Consider the following 18035-nt stretch of genomic DNA (forward strand, 5'->3'; position numbering starts at 1 on the left):
CCTCTGCTTTCTGACATCCCCCTCCTTCTGCTCCTCCACATTCCATAGGTTACAGTGAAACTGTGAAGTGTATCTCACACCAACTAAAGTTGAAAAAACTTTCTGTTCTTTATAAGTATATAAATGAAATGGTTATAAAAATATCTACTGAAACCAATTGTTTTAGATAAACAAAAAGAATAAAATCCATCTTCCAATAACACATTCTATTCTTTAAAAGTATATAAATAATATAATATAAAATCACAGAGTGGTTCTCTCTCTCTCTCATTTAAAAGCATAACCTTAAAAGTTTCAATCAAATATTTAAAGTTTCAATACATTCATATCTTCTATTTATCTTTTAGGAGATTACTGTAATGATTTTGTTTAACGGTGACCTAAAGTATAATTGTTATTAAACAATGTCTGTTCAAAAACTTTAGATGGTTGAAAAACTGTACTTAGTCGTCTTATATCTCATTTATATGAAAAGACTCAATCAGCATTTTTTGTCCATGCGGGGGTTTCAATTTTTATGGCTTTCCATAGCTATAATGATGTTTGTACCGTAACTGTATATTCTATCATGTACACCTAAACACAGAAAACTACATTTTCAAAAAAATGAAATGAAATAAGTAAATCATTTAATATCATTTTGCGCACACACACGGTTCCAAAAAATAAACGAATTTCTATTTTAAAATTAAATTATTATTAATATATATATATATACATATAACCAATAAATAATAACATATACTACTGAAATGTAAACAAAGTTTTAGCTAAATAAATAAGTATATAAATAAAAACACCTTACATTCCTGAGGTGAGAAAGGGGTTTCCTATTATCAGACTAACTGAAGTTGAAAAACATTCTATTCTTTAAAAGTATATAAATTAATTGTTTATAATATAAAATCACAGAGTGGTTCTCTCTAACATAATGATTTTTGTACCGTAACTGCATATTCGATCATGTACACCCTAAACATGTACACACATGATACTTCGATCATGTACACCATCACAGAAAACTACATTTTTTTTTAAATGAAATAAATAAATAATTTAATAAAATGTAAGCAAAGTTTTAGCTAAATAAAAACACCTTACATTTCCAGAGAGGCGAAGTAGTTCTTTATGCAATGATAAAAACAATCCAAAAAAGCAAATAGTTTAAGTTGTCCTATAACAGCCCCAGACCCTCCCGGTGATAAACTACAGTGTGAACTGAAGCTTCAGGATATAGGGCGACATACCAGATGAGTCTCGGGGGGACAATGTCGCAGTAAATCTAGTCTGCATTTCAGAGCATACTACATCCAGAGTTTATACTAAATTCATTTAAAAGCATAACCTTAAAAGTTTAGATCAAATCTTTAAAGTTTTATTAAAACCATATCTTCTATTTATCTTCTTAGAAGACTTAGGTATTATTGTTACTAAACAGCGTCTGTTCAAAAACTTTAGATTGTTGAAAAACTGTGCTTAGGTCTTAGATCTTTTGTCCATACAACATGTTTGTCACAATGTTTTTAAGAAATCCGAGGACTTTACATTGCTCTTATTTAGACAAAGTTGTATCATTTGGAAAATCACCACACAATTTGAGAGACGCAATGTGTGATAAGTAAAGTTGGTCTTGAGCGAATATTTAATCTTACTGGTAGCTATGATCAGTTCAACGTATAAGATCATTTTTACTTGTATCTCCCGAACTATCCTTAATCACTGTGGAAACACACAAGGTGAAACCCTTTACTGAGATATACTATCGGTTATCTAATCAAAATATATGTAGAAGTTTCAAATGTTAGCATTTGTTGATGGTGGTCGCATGAACAGACTTTGGGGAGAGCTATAGCAGAAAGCATGCCCTTTGACCTCCTCAATTTTGGAGTCCCCCCAAAAGAATTTCTCCCATCTAGCGATTCTCCCATCTACTCGCTTTTTGCAACTTTGGTAAATGTGCCAAGAAGCTATGACAACATGTCTTCCAATAGCACATCATCGAGTTTAACTATACATGTTCCACCGTTATGCTGCCTATATAATGATTTACACAACCAAGCAATGAAAAAAAGCTTGTCATTTAGACCGTAACTTTGACTTACCTGTCGAGAAGAAAGCAGGCAACTTCCCTTTTAAAGTCTTTGTCCTTCATTAGCTCTTTCCACCTGGGAAATTTATTTATTTACATCCCGATCAATTAAATTTCTGCTTTTTGGCGACGAGGATTCCTTCTCCTGCATAACTTTGATCCTGCATAATAATTTACCGTGCAGTGCGGCCTTTCAAATGTGCCAGGGGCAGTATTTTCAAATTTTCATCCTGGCTGCCCGGGTTCGACTCCCGGTATGGGAAGACAATTTTTTTATATATTGCCAACAAAATTCAAGTTATTCAAGTTCATCAATAATCATTTATAGTCTTAGAGGCCTACACGAACTGCAGAAACAAGCAGAAGATATGTAAAAACTCATAAATGCTGTTTCAGTACTGAATCATTTTCACAAAATACAATTATATTGAATTCAGAAAATTTCACTATGGAATATTTACTTTATCTATCATAATTTCAATTTAGTATGTCATCATCTCATAATTATGACGCATAGTCATCATTTTAATTTCAACTTTTTAAGTCATAATTTCGACTTGTCATAATTTACAATTTTTGTCAATTACGCCTTTTTAATGTAATACTTAAAACGGTTTTAAGTCATAATTTGGTTGTTGACTATAGTAGTGTTGCACCTGCATGCCCACTAACTCGCTTGTGAGAGTCAGAGTGTGTAAAGTAAACTCTCATTAGTGTTAGTAGAGTATTAGTGGACTGGTAGGGTTAGAATAAGTAATATTAGAATAAAATATCTGTTGGGGGGGGCATCACAAGAAAGAGTTCATGTTTAATGAGTTAAATGACAACATACCATTTTTCAACCGAGCGAATCTGCACATGAGAGGCCTTCAGAAGTCATAACTTCAGGGGTAGGTCAGTTGGCGAAAACACTGCGTGTGTAAAAATCAAATACTGTATTACAGTTTTTAAAGTTAGAATAAAAAGTTAAGTGTCACAAAGTCTGGCACAAGGCCATTAACTTGTTCTTTTTGCTTATTTCTACAAATATCAACCTGATAAATATGGACTGAATACACGATTAAACAAGATCATTTTTAAGAAAAAAGAAAAAACAGTGATTCGATGGCTAAGTTTCAGGCATAGTGCAACCACGCAATGTTAGATTTCTCTAATTCATCTCACTCACAACGCACAACTTTGTAAATAAACATTTTCAAACTGTAACTATACCATATTTTATTCATATTATGTTGATTTAAAGCTTTTTGTTTGTTATTAACTAATACCTACTAACATCCGGCACAATCTGACCCCAACATCTGACCCTAAATAAACAGATAATGCAATGTTCACAATCTACAGTTAGATATTCTCCTACTTAGTATCTTTGGGTGTATCTGTGGCTGTATTTTGTCACACCATAGTGATGCAAAGTTCCACACCCTATGGACTAACTTTAAAACATCATCTTTATACAAGAATGTCCATGTAAGATTCAAAAGACCAAATCGCTAAGAAAAGTTTCCAAATGATGGTTTTATTACTCCGCTAGATTTAGTCATCTTGTTCAGATGGCAGACGATACTGTTTCTCATGTTGTATGTGTTTTAGGTGAAGACTTTTCTTTGAGAGCCGTTTATAGAAATAAATGGCCATTAATAATTTAAATGATAGTCTTTCCCTCTAACTACGAATCACACAAACTGTTTTACACTTAAACTATTGCACTGAGAGAGGCATATTCATCAAAGCTTGAGGCTGTTACACAAAAGTTTCACACTTTGGTAAAACCTGCTGATAAAATTGCACAAAAGAAAATTCTAATTCTTCATCATCATGAGCCATTTAAAACAAATACAGAAAAGCCACTATAGTGATCAGTTTTAGCTTTTGAATGTCTGTCATTGACATTTTACCTACTAGTCTTGTTTTGTCTAGTCTTGTAACATCTTGTTTTTGTACAGTTTGAAAAAAGTACATAGTCTCAGAGTGTGGTCAAACATGAACAAATATTGCATAAAGAGAATTAAATGACGGTCCTTCTACACGAGAGTGTTTAGTATGAGAGTGAATCTATCTGCTATGTATACGAAACATCGACGTCAAAGATGAGTATTACACTTCAAACTCGTCTAACTATTACACTTATTTTGTTATTATTACACATTTGTGTGTCAATAAAAAACAGTTAAGCTAATGAATTACGGTTGATACGTGGTATTTTTACGTGAAGAGGAGGGTTGATTCATTTTTTTTATTCTGGCCCCACCAATACTTTTAGGCATCTGTCTTTTAGGCCCGGTCCAGAAAACAGACGTTGTGCCTTAATAATTGTTCTTCTTTTTATGATCTTCTTTTTATTCTGCATAATGCCGAAATGTTTTAACATATCGTAAATTTCAATGGTTAGATAAATCATCTAACTATTATATCTAACAATCAATAGTTATATGTGAAACAAGCACAGTCGCATTGGAATTGGATTCTTGTTTATATTGAACCGCATGTTCAACTGGGCTATTGTTCTCGGCATCATCAAAGTTTTCACCGGAGCATAGCGACTCTGAAACAAGACTTTGTTTAAAAGATTTTGTTTGCATTTCTTCTGAAACATCCTGTTTTGAAACTGTTTAACATCGCTAGCGTAACACTTATCGTATTGTCGGGTGTGATTGTAATGTTTTGTATGGCGTTTTCTTTACACTTTCCCCCGGATATCATATTTGTTATATATCTCTTTGTTCATATACGACAGTCTTCACATGAATTGGATCGCTAGATCCAGTGCTAAAATGTATATTTTAACCCTTTATGCCGATATGCCGCGCAAGGTTCTCTGTTCTCTGGTTCTATGTTTTAAAAATGCCGCGAAACAAAGACAAGGATCATCAAAATCTGTGCATACAACAAAACACATATAGAAAATGACTTTTGTTTGAAGAAAAACTTAAATCAGCTGGTGCTATTGAAGTTATTAAACAGCCCTGAATTCGGTAATGATGCGATATGGATATCACGTTTTAACTCAATACGCTAAAGGTCTATGAACTTTAACAATAGTCGGTAAAATGAAATGTTTGTAAATCCAAATGTTTGTAAATCCAAAAACTGTTTGTCACTGGATCGACTGAAAATAATAAACTTCTCCTTTGTTTTTATGCATCAAGTTAAATCCAAATGATAGGAAAACTTTATGATAGGAAAGTACGGACAGCTCCTTTGACCAAGCCTCTACATATGGGGCACTTGCGTAGAGAAGGCGCACATTCTTTGCACACAACTAGGTGACCACAGGGCATGAAGACAATGTTCACTTCCTTATCCATGCAAACTTTGCATGTGCGCTCCTCTTGAAGTCTTCTTAACTGTTCCTCCATAGGCAAGTCTGAAAGATCTTGACTGGGTGATGCAGCTTCATTTGTCTGGGCCATCAGTTCTCTCAGCAGGCAGACATCATTCTTCTTGATCCAGTTGCGGAAGACCTCTGCCGCTGCATTTCCTTTCGACAGGACTAACTCAATGAGCTGCCCTGTCTGCTGCTTGACTGTAGTGCAGTTACGAATAATGTCATACTCTTTCTGTGAGATGACGTTCTCCTCTAGAAGATGGTCCATTAAGCTCTGCACACTTTTTAGGCGCTGTGACACGGCAAGATGATGTTTCTTAAGAAAAGTAAGAAACTTACTTTCTCGCTCCTCCTCTCTCTTCTCATCTTCTGCACTTAGTAAATCACACACCAACACTTGAATGGTTTTGTAATTTTCTCCACTTGCGAGAATTTTGCTCTGAACGGTTTGCTTCACCGCAGGATTGTTCATCATCACTGCATCTTCTCCAGGACCCAGGTGTACAACAGCTGGATCAACAAATTCTCTCGAGTCGCTGTCTCCATTAGTCAATAGCTGCTCAAACACAAAAGGAAATCTTGCTTGAATCTGACGAACAAATTCTTGGCCCTTTTCTTGCAACAGGTATTCACATCTTGGAAACCACTTGGCATGTTCTACCCATGGATCATCACCAGACTCCCAACATCTGAGTCCACCATCGCAACAAAAGCACTTCACGTCATCATTACGACCAACATAGTAAAAACCAGCCTTAGCCAATTGGTCTGGTCGAACAGTTATTCTTGAGGGCCAGTTGACAAATGTGAGCGACCTTTCCTCACACTGTTTCATTGCCGATCCATTGGAAAGGCCGCCACCAGATAAAGGTACATTATCTGCACGGTCACCTCGAACGAAGCGGCAGTTGGGGTAATGCCTCTGGTGCTCTGATACTGCCCGATCTCCCGGTTCCCAGTTGCTAAGCTGGCCTCCACAACTGAAGCAAGCCACTCTGTCGCCCTGACCAAGGTAGTAGAAACCACTTTTGGCAAGCTCGGCTGGAGATACTCGCTATTTGTACATTCGTAACGGATCTCTGTGTGTCACTGGTGTCAAAAAATGCAAAAACTGACGTTGGTGAATTAGTTGAAAGTCTGGTCAGCTACATCGTAGAGCAAGACATGATAGCCTGCGGATATTTTCTATTCTGGTTAAACCATCTGTAAATGTCGTTTTACTTTGTACGTAATGCCGGGTCATCATTTTCTTCACTACTTCAATGTATACTCGAAAGTATAATGTTGAAATAAAAATTTCTGGTTAAAAAATGTCTGAGCTCATAAAAATAGTAGTATGATAATAATAATATTTAGAATAATTAAAAATAATACATGATTTAAAAGATTAAATATTTGTTTTCTGCATTTTAATTACCGTATTCCCGAGGCGGCAATACAGTTGTATCATATCAAATGATACAACTAATTTGCCCGCTGTGTACAGAACATAAGAAAGGACATGGTGTTGAACAAAATTCGATTTTGTTCTTGTTCTTTGTTCTCATTACATTTTTTAATAAGATTATGTGTTCTGTCATGGACGACTAGACACTAGTCCAGCAGAGAGAAGGGCTTGAGTGGACACGCCCTGTGGCCCCATTTTTATGTCTTCATCCAGAGCCTTCATCAAAAGTGCCTTTTCCCCGCTTCGCAAAGTAGCCATGCTACAGCTTTCCACCCCTGCAACACCCGTAACATCGACCACCACGGCATTCGTTTCAGGCCAAATGGAGGAGCGGGTGGGTTACTTAAACCTGGATATGTCTCACCAGGATATGTCTCACCAGCGACCTCCGGCTTGTCACAATCCTGGCATGCGTCGGGAACAGGAACGCCTTGACACCTTTCAGAATTGGCCTCTTGCACCAGTATCTCCAGCCGAGCTTGCCAAAAGTGGTTTCTACTACCTTGGTCAGGGCGACAGAGTGGCTTGCTTCAGTTGTGGAGGCCAGCTTAGCAACTGGGAACCGGGAGATCGGGCAGTATCAGAGCACCAGAGGCATTACCCCAACTGCCGCTTCGTTCGAGGTGACCGTGCAGATAATGTACCTTTATCTGGTGGCGGCCTTTCCAATGGATCGGCAATGAAACAGTGTGAGGAAAGGTCGCTCACATTTGTCAACTGGCCCTCAAGAATAACTGTTCGACCAGACCAATTGGCTAAGGCTGGTTTTTACTATGTTGGTCGTAATGATGACGTGAAGTGCTTTTGTTGCGATGGTGGACTCAGATGTTGGGAGTCTGGTGATGATCCATGGGTAGAACATGCCAAGTGGTTTCCAAGATGTGAATACCTGTTGCAAGAAAAGGGCCAAGAATTTGTTCGTCAGATTCAAGCAAGATTTCCTTTTGTGTTTGAGCAGCTATTGACTAATGGAGACAGCGACTCGAGAGAATTTGTTGATCCAGCTGTTGTACACCTGGGTCCTGGAGAAGATGCAGTGATGATGAACAATCCTGCGGTGAAGCAAACCGTTCAGAGCAAAATTCTCGCAAGTGGAGAAAATTACAAAACCGTTCAAGTGTTGGTGTGTGATTTACTAAGTGCAGAAGATGAGAAGAGAGAGGAGGAGCGAGAAAGTAAGTTTCTTACTTTTCTTAAGAAACATCATCTTGCCGTGTCACAGCGCCTAAAAAGTGTGCAGAGCTTAATGGACCATCTTCTAGAGGAGAACGTCATCTCACAGAAAGAGTATGAAATTATTCGCAACTGCGCTACAGTCAAGCAGCAGACAGGGCAGCTCATTGAGTTAGTCCTGTCGAAAGGAAATGCAGCGGCAGAGGTCTTCCGCAACTGGATCAAGAAGAATGATGTCTGCCTGCTGAGAGAACTGATGGCCCAGACAAATGAAGCTGCATCACCCAGTCAAGATCTTTCAGACTTGCCTATGGAGGAACAGTTAAGAAGACTTCAAGAGGAGCGCACATGCAAAGTTTGCATGGATAAGGAAGTGAACATTGTCTTCATGCCCTGTGGTCACCTAGTTGTGTGCAAAGAATGTGCGCCTTCTCTACGCAAGTGCCCCATATGTAGAGGCTTGGTCAAAGGAGCTGTCCGTACTTTCCTATCATAAAGTTTTCCTATCATTTGGATTTAACTTGATGCATAAAAACAAAGGAGAAGTTTATTATTTTCAGTCGATCCAGTGACAAACAGTTTTTGGATTTACAAACATTTGGATTTACAAACATTTCATTTTACCGACTATTGTTAAAGTTCATAGACCTTTAGCGTATTGAGTTAAAACGTGATATCCATATCGCATCATTACCGAATTCAGGGCTGTTTAATAACTTCAATAGCACCAGCTGATTTAAGTTTTTCTTCAAACAAAAGTCATTTTCTACATGTGTTTTGTTGTATGCACAGATTTTGATGATCCTTGTCTTTGTTTCGCGGCATTTTTAAAACATAGAACCAGAGAACAGAGAACCTTGCGCGGCATATCGGCATAAAGGGTTAAAATATACATTTTAGCACTGGATCTAGCGATCCAATTCATGTGAAGACTGTCGTATATGAACAAAGAGATATATAACAAATATGATATCCGGGGGAAAGTGTAAAGAAAACGCCATACAAAACATTACAATCACACCCGACAATACGATAAGTGTTACGCTAGCGATGTTAAACAGTTTCAAAACAGGATGTTTCAGAAGAAATGCAAACAAAATCTTTTAAACAAAGTCTTGTTTCAGAGTCGCTATGCTCCGGTGAAAACTTTGATGATGCCGAGAACAATAGCCCAGTTGAACATGCGGTTCAATATAAACAAGAATCCAATTCCAATGCGACTGTGCTTGTTTCACATATAACTATTGATTGTTAGATATAATAGTTAGATGATTTATCTAACCATTGAAATTTACGATATGTTAAAACATTTCGGCATTATGCAGAATAAAAAGAAGATCATAAAAAGAAGAACAATTATTAAGGCACAACGTCTGTTTTCTGGACCGGGCCTAAAAGACAGATGCCTAAAAGTATTGGTGGGGCCAGAATAAAAAAAATGAATCAACCCTCCCCTTCACGTAAAAATACCACGTATCAACCGTAATTCATTAGCTTAACTGTTTTTTATTGACACACAAATGTGTAATAATAACAAAATAAGTGTAATAGTTAGACGAGTTTGAAGTGTAATACTCATCTTTGACGTCGATGTTTCGTATACATAGCAGATAGATTCACTCTCATACTAAACACTCTCGTGTAGAAGGACCGTCATTTAATTCTCTTTATGCAATATTTGTTCATGTTTGACCACACTCTGAGACTATGTACTTTTTTCAAACTGTACAAAAACAAGATGTTACAAGACTAGACAAAACAAGACTAGTAGGTAAAATGTCAATGACAGACATTCAAAAGCTAAAACTGATCACTATAGTGGCTTTTCTGTATTTGTTTTAAATGGCTCATGATGATGAAGAATTAGAATTTTCTTTTGTGCAATTTTATCAGCAGGTTTTACCAAAGTGTGAAACTTTTGTGTAACAGCCTCAAGCTTTGATGAATATGCCTCTCTCAGTGCAATAGTTTAAGTGTAAAACAGTTTGTGTGATTCGTAGTTAGAGGGAAAGACTATCATTTAAATTATTAATGGCCATTTATTTCTATAAACGGCTCTCAAAGAAAAGTCTTCACCTAAAACACATACAACATGAGAAACAGTATCGTCTGCCATCTGAACAAGATGACTAAATCTAGCGGAGTAATAAAACCATCATTTGGAAACTTTTCTTAGCGATTTGGTCTTTTGAATCTTACATGGACATTCTTGTATAAAGATGATGTTTTAAAGTTAGTCCATAGGGTGTGGAACTTTGCATCACTATGGTGTGACAAAATACAGCCACAGATACACCCAAAGATACTAAGTAGGAGAATATCTAACTGTAGATTGTGAACATTGCATTATCTGTTTATTTAGGGTCAGATGTTGGGGTCAGATTGTGCCGGATGTTAGTAGGTATTAGTTAATAACAAACAAAAAGCTTTAAATCAACATAATATGAATAAAATATGGTATAGTTACAGTTTGAAAATGTTTATTTACAAAGTTGTGCGTTGTGAGTGAGATGAATTAGAGAAATCTAACATTGCGTGGTTGCACTATGCCTGAAACTTAGCCATCGAATCACTGTTTTTTCTTTTTTCTTAAAAATGATCTTGTTTAATCGTGTATTCAGTCCATATTTATCAGGTTGATATTTGTAGAAATAAGCAAAAAGAACAAGTTAATGGCCTTGTGCCAGACTTTGTGACACTTAACTTTTTATTCTAACTTTAAAAACTGTAATACAGTATTTGATTTTTACACACGCAGTGTTTTCGCCAACTGACCTACCCCTGAAGTTATGACTTCTGAAGGCCTCTCATGTGCAGATTCGCTCGGTTGAAAAATGGTATGTTGTCATTTAACTCATTAAACATGAACTCTTTCTTGTGATGCCCCCCCCAACAGATATTTTATTCTAATATTACTTATTCTAACCCTACCAGTCCACTAATACTCTACTAACACTAATGAGAGTTTACTTTACACACTCTGACTCTCACAAGCGAGTTAGTGGGCATGCAGGTGCAACACTACTATAGTCAACAACCAAATTATGACTTAAAACCGTTTTAAGTATTACATTAAAAAGGCGTAATTGACAAAAATTGTAAATTATGACAAGTCGAAATTATGACTTAAAAAGTTGAAATTAAAATGATGACTATGCGTCATAATTATGAGATGATGACATACTAAATTGAAATTATGATAGATAAAGTAAATATTCCATAGTGAAATTTTCTGAATTCAATATAATTGTATTTTGTGAAAATGATTCAGTACTGAAACAGCATTTATGAGTTTTTACATATCTTCTGCTTGTTTCTGCAGTTCGTGTAGGCCTCTAAGACTATAAATGATTATTGATGAACTTGAATAACTTGAATTTTGTTGGCAATATATAAAAAAATTGTCTTCCCATACCGGGAGTCGAACCCGGGCAGCCTGGATGAAAATTTGAAAATACTGCCCCTGGCACATTTGAAAGGCCGCACTGCACGGTAAATTATTATGCAGGATCAAAGTTATGCAGGAGAAGGAATCCTCGTCGCCAAAAAGCAGAAATTTAATTGATCGGGATGTAAATAAATAAATTTCCCAGGTGGAAAGAGCTAATGAAGGACAAAGACTTTAAAAGGGAAGTTGCCTGCTTTCTTCTCGACAGGTAAGTCAAAGTTACGGTCTAAATGACAAGCTTTTTTTCATTGCTTGGTTGTGTAAATCATTATATAGGCAGCATAACGGTGGAACATGTATAGTTAAACTCGATGATGTGCTATTGGAAGACATGTTGTCATAGCTTCTTGGCACATTTACCAAAGTTGCAAAAAGCGAGTAGATGGGAGAATCGCTAGATGGGAGAAATTCTTTTGGGGGGACTCCAAAATTGAGGAGGTCAAAGGGCATGCTTTCTGCTATAGCTCTCCCCAAAGTCTGTTCATGCGACCACCATCAACAAATGCTAACATTTGAAACTTCTACATATATTTTGATTAGATAACCGATAGTATATCTCAGTAAAGGGTTTCACCTTGTGTGTTTCCACAGTGATTAAGGATAGTTCGGGAGATACAAGTAAAAATGATCTTATACGTTGAACTGATCATAGCTACCAGTAAGATTAAATATTCGCTCAAGACCAACTTTACTTATCACACATTGCGTCTCTCAAATTGTGTGGTGATTTTCCAAATGATACAACTTTGTCTAAATAAGAGCAATGTAAAGTCCTCGGATTTCTTAAAAACATTGTGACAAACATGTTGTATGGACAAAAGATCTAAGACCTAAGCACAGTTTTTCAACAATCTAAAGTTTTTGAACAGACGCTGTTTAGTAACAATAATACCTAAGTCTTCTAAGAAGATAAATAGAAGATATGGTTTTAATAAAACTTTAAAGATTTGATTTAAACTTTTAAGGTTATGCTTTTAAATGAATTTAGTATAAACTCTGGATGTAGTATGCTCTGAAATGCAGACTAGATTAACTGTGACATTGTCCCCCCGAGACTCATCTGGTATGTCGCCCTATATCCTGAAGCTTCAGTTCACACTGTAGTTTATCACCGGGAGGGTCTGGGGCTGTTATAGGACAACTTAAACTATTTGCTTTTTTGGATTGTTTTTATCATTGCATAAAGAACTACTTCGCCTCTCTGGAAATGTAAGGTGTTTTTATTTAGCTAAAACTTTGCTTACATTTTATTAAATTATTTATTTATTTCATTTAAAAAAAAATGTAGTTTTCTGTGATGGTGTACATGATCGAAGTATCATGTGTGTACATGTTTAGGGTGTACATGATCGAATATGCAGTTACGGTACAAAAATCATTATGTTAGAGAGAACCACTCTGTGATTTTATATTATAAACAATTAATTTATATACTTTTAAAGAATAGAATGTTTTTCAACTTCAGTTAGTCTGATAATAGGAAACCCCTTTCTCACCTCAGGAATGTAAGGTGTTTTTATTTATATACTTATTTATTTAGCTAAAACTTTGTTTACATTTCAGTAGTATATGTTATTATTTATTGGTTATATGTATATATATATATATTAATAATAATTTAATTTTAAAATAGAAATTCGTTTATTTTTTGGAACCGTGTGTGTGCGCAAAATGATATTAAATGATTTACTTATTTCATTTCATTTTTTTGAAAATGTAGTTTTCTGTGTTTAGGTGTACATGATAGAATATACAGTTACGGTACAAACATCATTATAGCTATGGAAAGCCATAAAAATTGAAACCCCCGCATGGACAAAAAATGCTGATTGAATCTTTTCATATAAATGAGATATAAGACGACTAAGTACAGTTTTTCAACCATCTAAAGTTTTTGAACAGACATTGTTTAATAACAATTATACTTTAGGTCACCGTTAAACAAAATCATTACAGTAATCTCCTAAAAGATAAATAGAAGATATGAATGTATTGAAACTTTAAATATTTGATTGAAACTTTTAAGGTTATGCTTTTAAATGAGAGAGAGAGAGAACCACTCTGTGATTTTATATTATATTATTTATATACTTTTAAAGAATAGAATGTGTTATTGGAAGATGGATTTTATTCTTTTTGTTTATCTAAAACAATTGGTTTCAGTAGATATTTTTATAACCATTTCATTTATATACTTATAAAGAACAGAAAGTTTTTTCAACTTTAGTTGGTGTGAGATACACTTCACAGTTTCACTGTAACCTATGGAATGTGGAGGAGCAGAAGGAGGGGGATGTCAGAAAGCAGAGGACGCGCGCATAGACACACACACACACACACACGGCTCCTTTACTGCTTTGACACACATACATAGATGCGTGCTCCCTATGTTTTGAGGCAGTGTGAGGTCATTCAGGAATGACTATATGAATTCAGTAAAAACAAGTTGTGTAAAACAATATTGTGAACCCATTCATAAACTTGTTTAACTCTCTAAACATTTAACTGATTGTAATTTTGTGACATTGTTTAATCACAGTGCCTTGATGCTCTCTGGAATACGATGTGCTCTGGCTTTTACTTTGAGAAGCATTCTGATCTGTGAGTTATTCAACTCTCTAAAATAAAGTAAGATGATTTTTATTTATCTTTTGATTATCTAAAGCTGAATTAATTGGTTTCAGTAGATTTTTATATTTTAAAAAGAACTGAATGTTTTTCAACTTTAGCAAGATATTTTATTTTATATTATTGTGTGAAATATAAAACATTATTCTCACTTTCACCGTGCTCAGGAATGTGGATGGGGGATCCTGTTTCAGATGTCAGAGCTCGCAGGAATAGGGGGGCGCACACACACACACACACACACACACACACACACACACACACACACACACACACACACACACACACACACACACACACACACGGCTCCTTTACTTTTTGACACACATACATTAGAGGCGCGCTCCCCATGTTTTGAGACAGTGTGAGGTCATTCAGGAATGACTATATGAATTCAGTAAACTGAAATACTTGGTTCGGTAGATTTTATAAGTATTTCATTATATACTTTTTAAAAAACAGAATATTTTTTCAACTTTAGCTTAATTATTTGTGTGACCCATTCGTATGGACAATGATGTGTTAGGAGCTACTTCTTCAACTCTCTCTAAAATAAGGTAAGACAATTTTATATACTTTTATCTAAAACTAAAACTATTGGTTTTAGTAAGCTTTTAAAAGAACAGAATATTTTTCAACCTTAGTTAAATTGCTTTAGATTATATAATTTATGTTATACACTTTTAAAAAGAACTTTAGCATGATAATTATTATATAATTTATATTATATAAAGGATGTTTTACATATGAATGTGAAATAACTAAATGTTTTTTCAACCTTTAATTGTTTTAGGTTATATAAATTATAGAATGTTTTATATATAAAATGTGAAATAACTGAATGTCACATATATGAAATAACTGCAGGCACAGGCACAAGCCATATAACCACACACGCACACACATAACTGGGACAAAGTTCAAACATCTGTTCTAGTTAAATAGGTCAAAACTAACCGTCAAAACTATGATTTAGTACTAGCTAGGTCATAGTTCAAAACTAACTGTCAAAAACCATGATCGATAGGGCAAAGGTTAATCCCATGACCTCATAAAGGAAGTTCAACCCATCAATCATAAGGTCACCGGAAGTTCAACCTGTCAAAAGGTCAAAGTCATTAATCATTTTGACACAAGGTGTAGGGTAAGGACTACTGATGTACGCTACTGTTGCGGTATTGTCTGATCGGACTAGTACGTGCTGGCCCCTGAGCAGCGCATGGAAGCGGTGCAGGGCGAGACGTACAGCCAGCAACTCGAGGCAATTGACATGCCAAAGGCGCTGGGGTCCTGTCCAGGAGCCCGCGGCAGCATGACCATTGCACATGGCGCCCCAGCCCGTGTTGGAGGCATCTGTTGACACAACAACATGCCGGGAAACTCGTTCTAAGGGCACTCCGGCCCGTAGAAAATTGAGGTTCGCCCACGGGGTGAAGGTCTGACGGCAGGCTGGAGTCACTGGGACTCGGAGCGTGCCGTGTTGCCATGCCCACCTCGGGACTCGATCGCGAAGCCAAAGCTGAAGCGGTCTCATATGAAGCAATCCCAGCGGCGTTACTGCGGCTGCGGATGCCATATGCCCCAGGAGCCTCTGAAAAAGTTTCAGTGGAACCGCACTCTTGTCCTCGAACTGACGAAGACAAGTCAGCAGTGACTGCGCGCGCTCGCTCGTAAGCTGCGCGCACATGGCGACCGAGTCGATCTCCATACCGAGAAAAGAGATCCTCTGCACGGGGCAGAGTTTGCTCTTCTCCCAGTTGACCCGAAGGCCCAGACGGACTAGGTGCCGGAGCACTAGGTCCCTGTGTTCGCAAACCTGGTCTCGAGAGTGAGCTAGGATAAGCCAGTCGTCGAGATAGTTCAGGATGCGAACCCCGTGTTCCCGAAGGGGAACAAGGGCTGCCTCGACGACCTTCGTAAAGACGCGAGGAGACAGGGCTAGCCCGAAAGGGAGAACCGCGTACTGGTATGCCTGCCCCTCGAAAGCAAACCGTAGAAACGGTCTGTGTCGAGGTAAAATGGAGACATGGAAGTAGGCGTCCTTCAGGTCGATCGCTGCAAACCAATCCTGCGGCCGCACACACTGGAGGATGTGTTTGGCCGTTAGCATCTTGAACGGCAGCCTGTGAAGGGAGCGGTTCAAGACGCGCAGGTCGAGGATTGGCCGTAACCCACCGGACTTCTTGGGTACAATGAAGTAAGGGCTGTAGAAGCCGGACTTCATTTCGGCTGGAGGGACAATCTCGATCGCACCCTTCGCCAGCAGGGTGTCGACCTCCGCTCTCATGACAGGGGCATTGCCACCGACCATAGTGAAGCGGACTCCCCTGAAGCGGGGAGGAGATCTCGCGAACTGAATCGCGTAGCCGAGCCTGATGGTTCTCGCGACCCAGCGGGACAGTCTGGGAAGCTCTAGCCAGGCCTCCAGAAAGTGCACCAGCGGGGTCATACGAACCACAGACGTACCGTCGGTGGGGCAGCGAGGCGGAATGACCGGCACCGGCGAGGACGGCATAGCGGCCCTGTGCGGGGGCACGGTCATTAACCGCGCCCTGCCAGAGGAGGCCAGGGGAGGGCGCGCGTCCCACGGGGGCGTGCTCTGGCAGGGGTCTGGCGACAGAGGGGGATGAGAGGAGCGTGGCCCGTGGGCGGCGCCTGCTGTCATCCCAGACCTCTGGGACAGAGGAGGGCGGCAGTGGCGGGACCCGAGGGTGGCGCGCACTGCGGCCCTCTGGCTCTGTAGGCTCAGGATTGGGGATTTCGATTCTTTCTTTAACCACATTAGGGTGCTGCCCGTCGTGGGACGAGCAGCGGGGAGTGGAGAACAAAAGATTCTCCCCCGGCCCTCCACCGGGGGAAGGAGTGGCCCTGCTACCACCTCCTGTAGAGAAAAGAAAGCCAATCCTGAGCTGCCCGTCTCAGGAGCGCCGCTTAGCCTGGCGTTTAGCGGGCTGCGGGGCTGGAGAGGGCTGTGGCGCCTTCCTACGGCTTCCTCCACGACGCGGCCCAGATGAAGGCTGCTGCTGGGGCCGTGCGGGAGGGGCGGGAGCCGTGGGAGGGCGCCCTCGGCGGCGAGCAGGCTGAGGATTCTGTACCGACGGCTGAGCAGCAGAGCGTCGGGGCAGAATGTGCTTAATCGCCTCAGTCTGCTTCTGAGCAGTCGAGAACTGTTGGGCAAAGTCCTCGACTGCACCGCCGAAAAGGCCGGCCTGGGATATGGGAGCGTCAAGCAGACGAGTCCGCTCGGGCTCACGCATATCAGCCAGGTTCAGCCAGAGATGTCTCTCCTGGACCACAGCTGTGGACATCACCAAACCCAGGGAGCGCGCGGTCACCTTCGTCGCCCGGAGAGCGAGGTCGGTGGCGGCGCGCAGCTCATCGAAGAGCCCTGGGTCTGTCCTACCCTCGTGCATGTCACGAAGCATCTTGGCCTGGTAGACCTGTAAGATGGCCATGGCATGCAAAGAGGCAGCTGCCTGTCCCGCCGCTCTGTAAGATTTCGCCACCATAGTAGACGAGAATCTACAGGCTTTGGACGGGTGCTTAGGATCACCACGTGATGAAGCGCTTGTCGGACACAGCTGCATCGCGACAGAACGTTCAACCGTGGGAATCCCAGTGTACCCACAAGCATCAGCTCTATCGAGGGGAGGAAAGGCGGAGAAAGCCGACGCACGATCACGGGAAGACATGGGAGCCTTCCAGGACCGCGTGACTTCCTCATGCACTTCCGGGAAGAATGGTATTGGGGTTGGGCGGCGACGGGTGTCAGCGGCCGCTCCCAAAAACCAATCATCCAGCCGCGAGCGCACTGGATCAGGTGGCGGGGACCACTCAATACCAATGGCCGCGGCTGCCCGGGAAAGCATGGCGGTCAGCTCGGGATCAGACTCGGGCAATGCTGGCGCGCCCGAGGGCGGCA

At 39.5% G+C, this 18035-nt stretch overlaps 2 protein-coding genes and 1 long non-coding RNA gene across 3 annotated transcripts in view; 1 reads left to right on the forward strand and 2 right to left on the reverse strand.

Annotated features, from left to right (window-relative positions):
- Positions 1-18035, reverse strand: part of LOC309492566 — a 36403-nt gene that overhangs the window by 16602 nt on the left and 1766 nt on the right. The gene's annotated exons all lie outside the window — the stretch shown is intronic.
- On the forward strand, positions 6468-9178 carry LOC309492454 (putative inhibitor of apoptosis). Its single transcript, XM_082161444.1, has one exon. The coding sequence runs from the start codon at positions 7064-7066 to the stop codon at positions 8531-8533; it is 1470 nt and encodes a 489-aa protein (XP_082017570.1). The 5' UTR covers positions 6468-7063; the 3' UTR covers positions 8534-9178.
- Positions 15305-16895, reverse strand: LOC309492450 (uncharacterized protein; the record flags this gene model as incomplete). Its single annotated transcript, XM_082161435.1, has 2 exons — positions 15305-15466; positions 15510-16895. The coding sequence occupies 2 exons, from the start codon at positions 16893-16895 to the stop codon at positions 15305-15307; spliced, it is 1548 nt and encodes a 515-aa protein (XP_082017561.1).

The sequence above is a fragment of the Leuciscus leuciscus genome, assembly GCF_965113295.1.
Source record: "Leuciscus leuciscus genome assembly, chromosome: 2".
Taxonomy (NCBI): Eukaryota; Metazoa; Chordata; class Actinopteri; order Cypriniformes; family Leuciscidae; genus Leuciscus; species Leuciscus leuciscus.

Bases quoted from the DNA above. Each gene is read 5' to 3' on its own strand.
- LOC309492454 (XM_082161444.1), top strand. From the start codon at position 7,064: ATGTCTTCATCCAGAGCCTTCATCAAAAGTGCCTTTTCCCCGCTTCGC.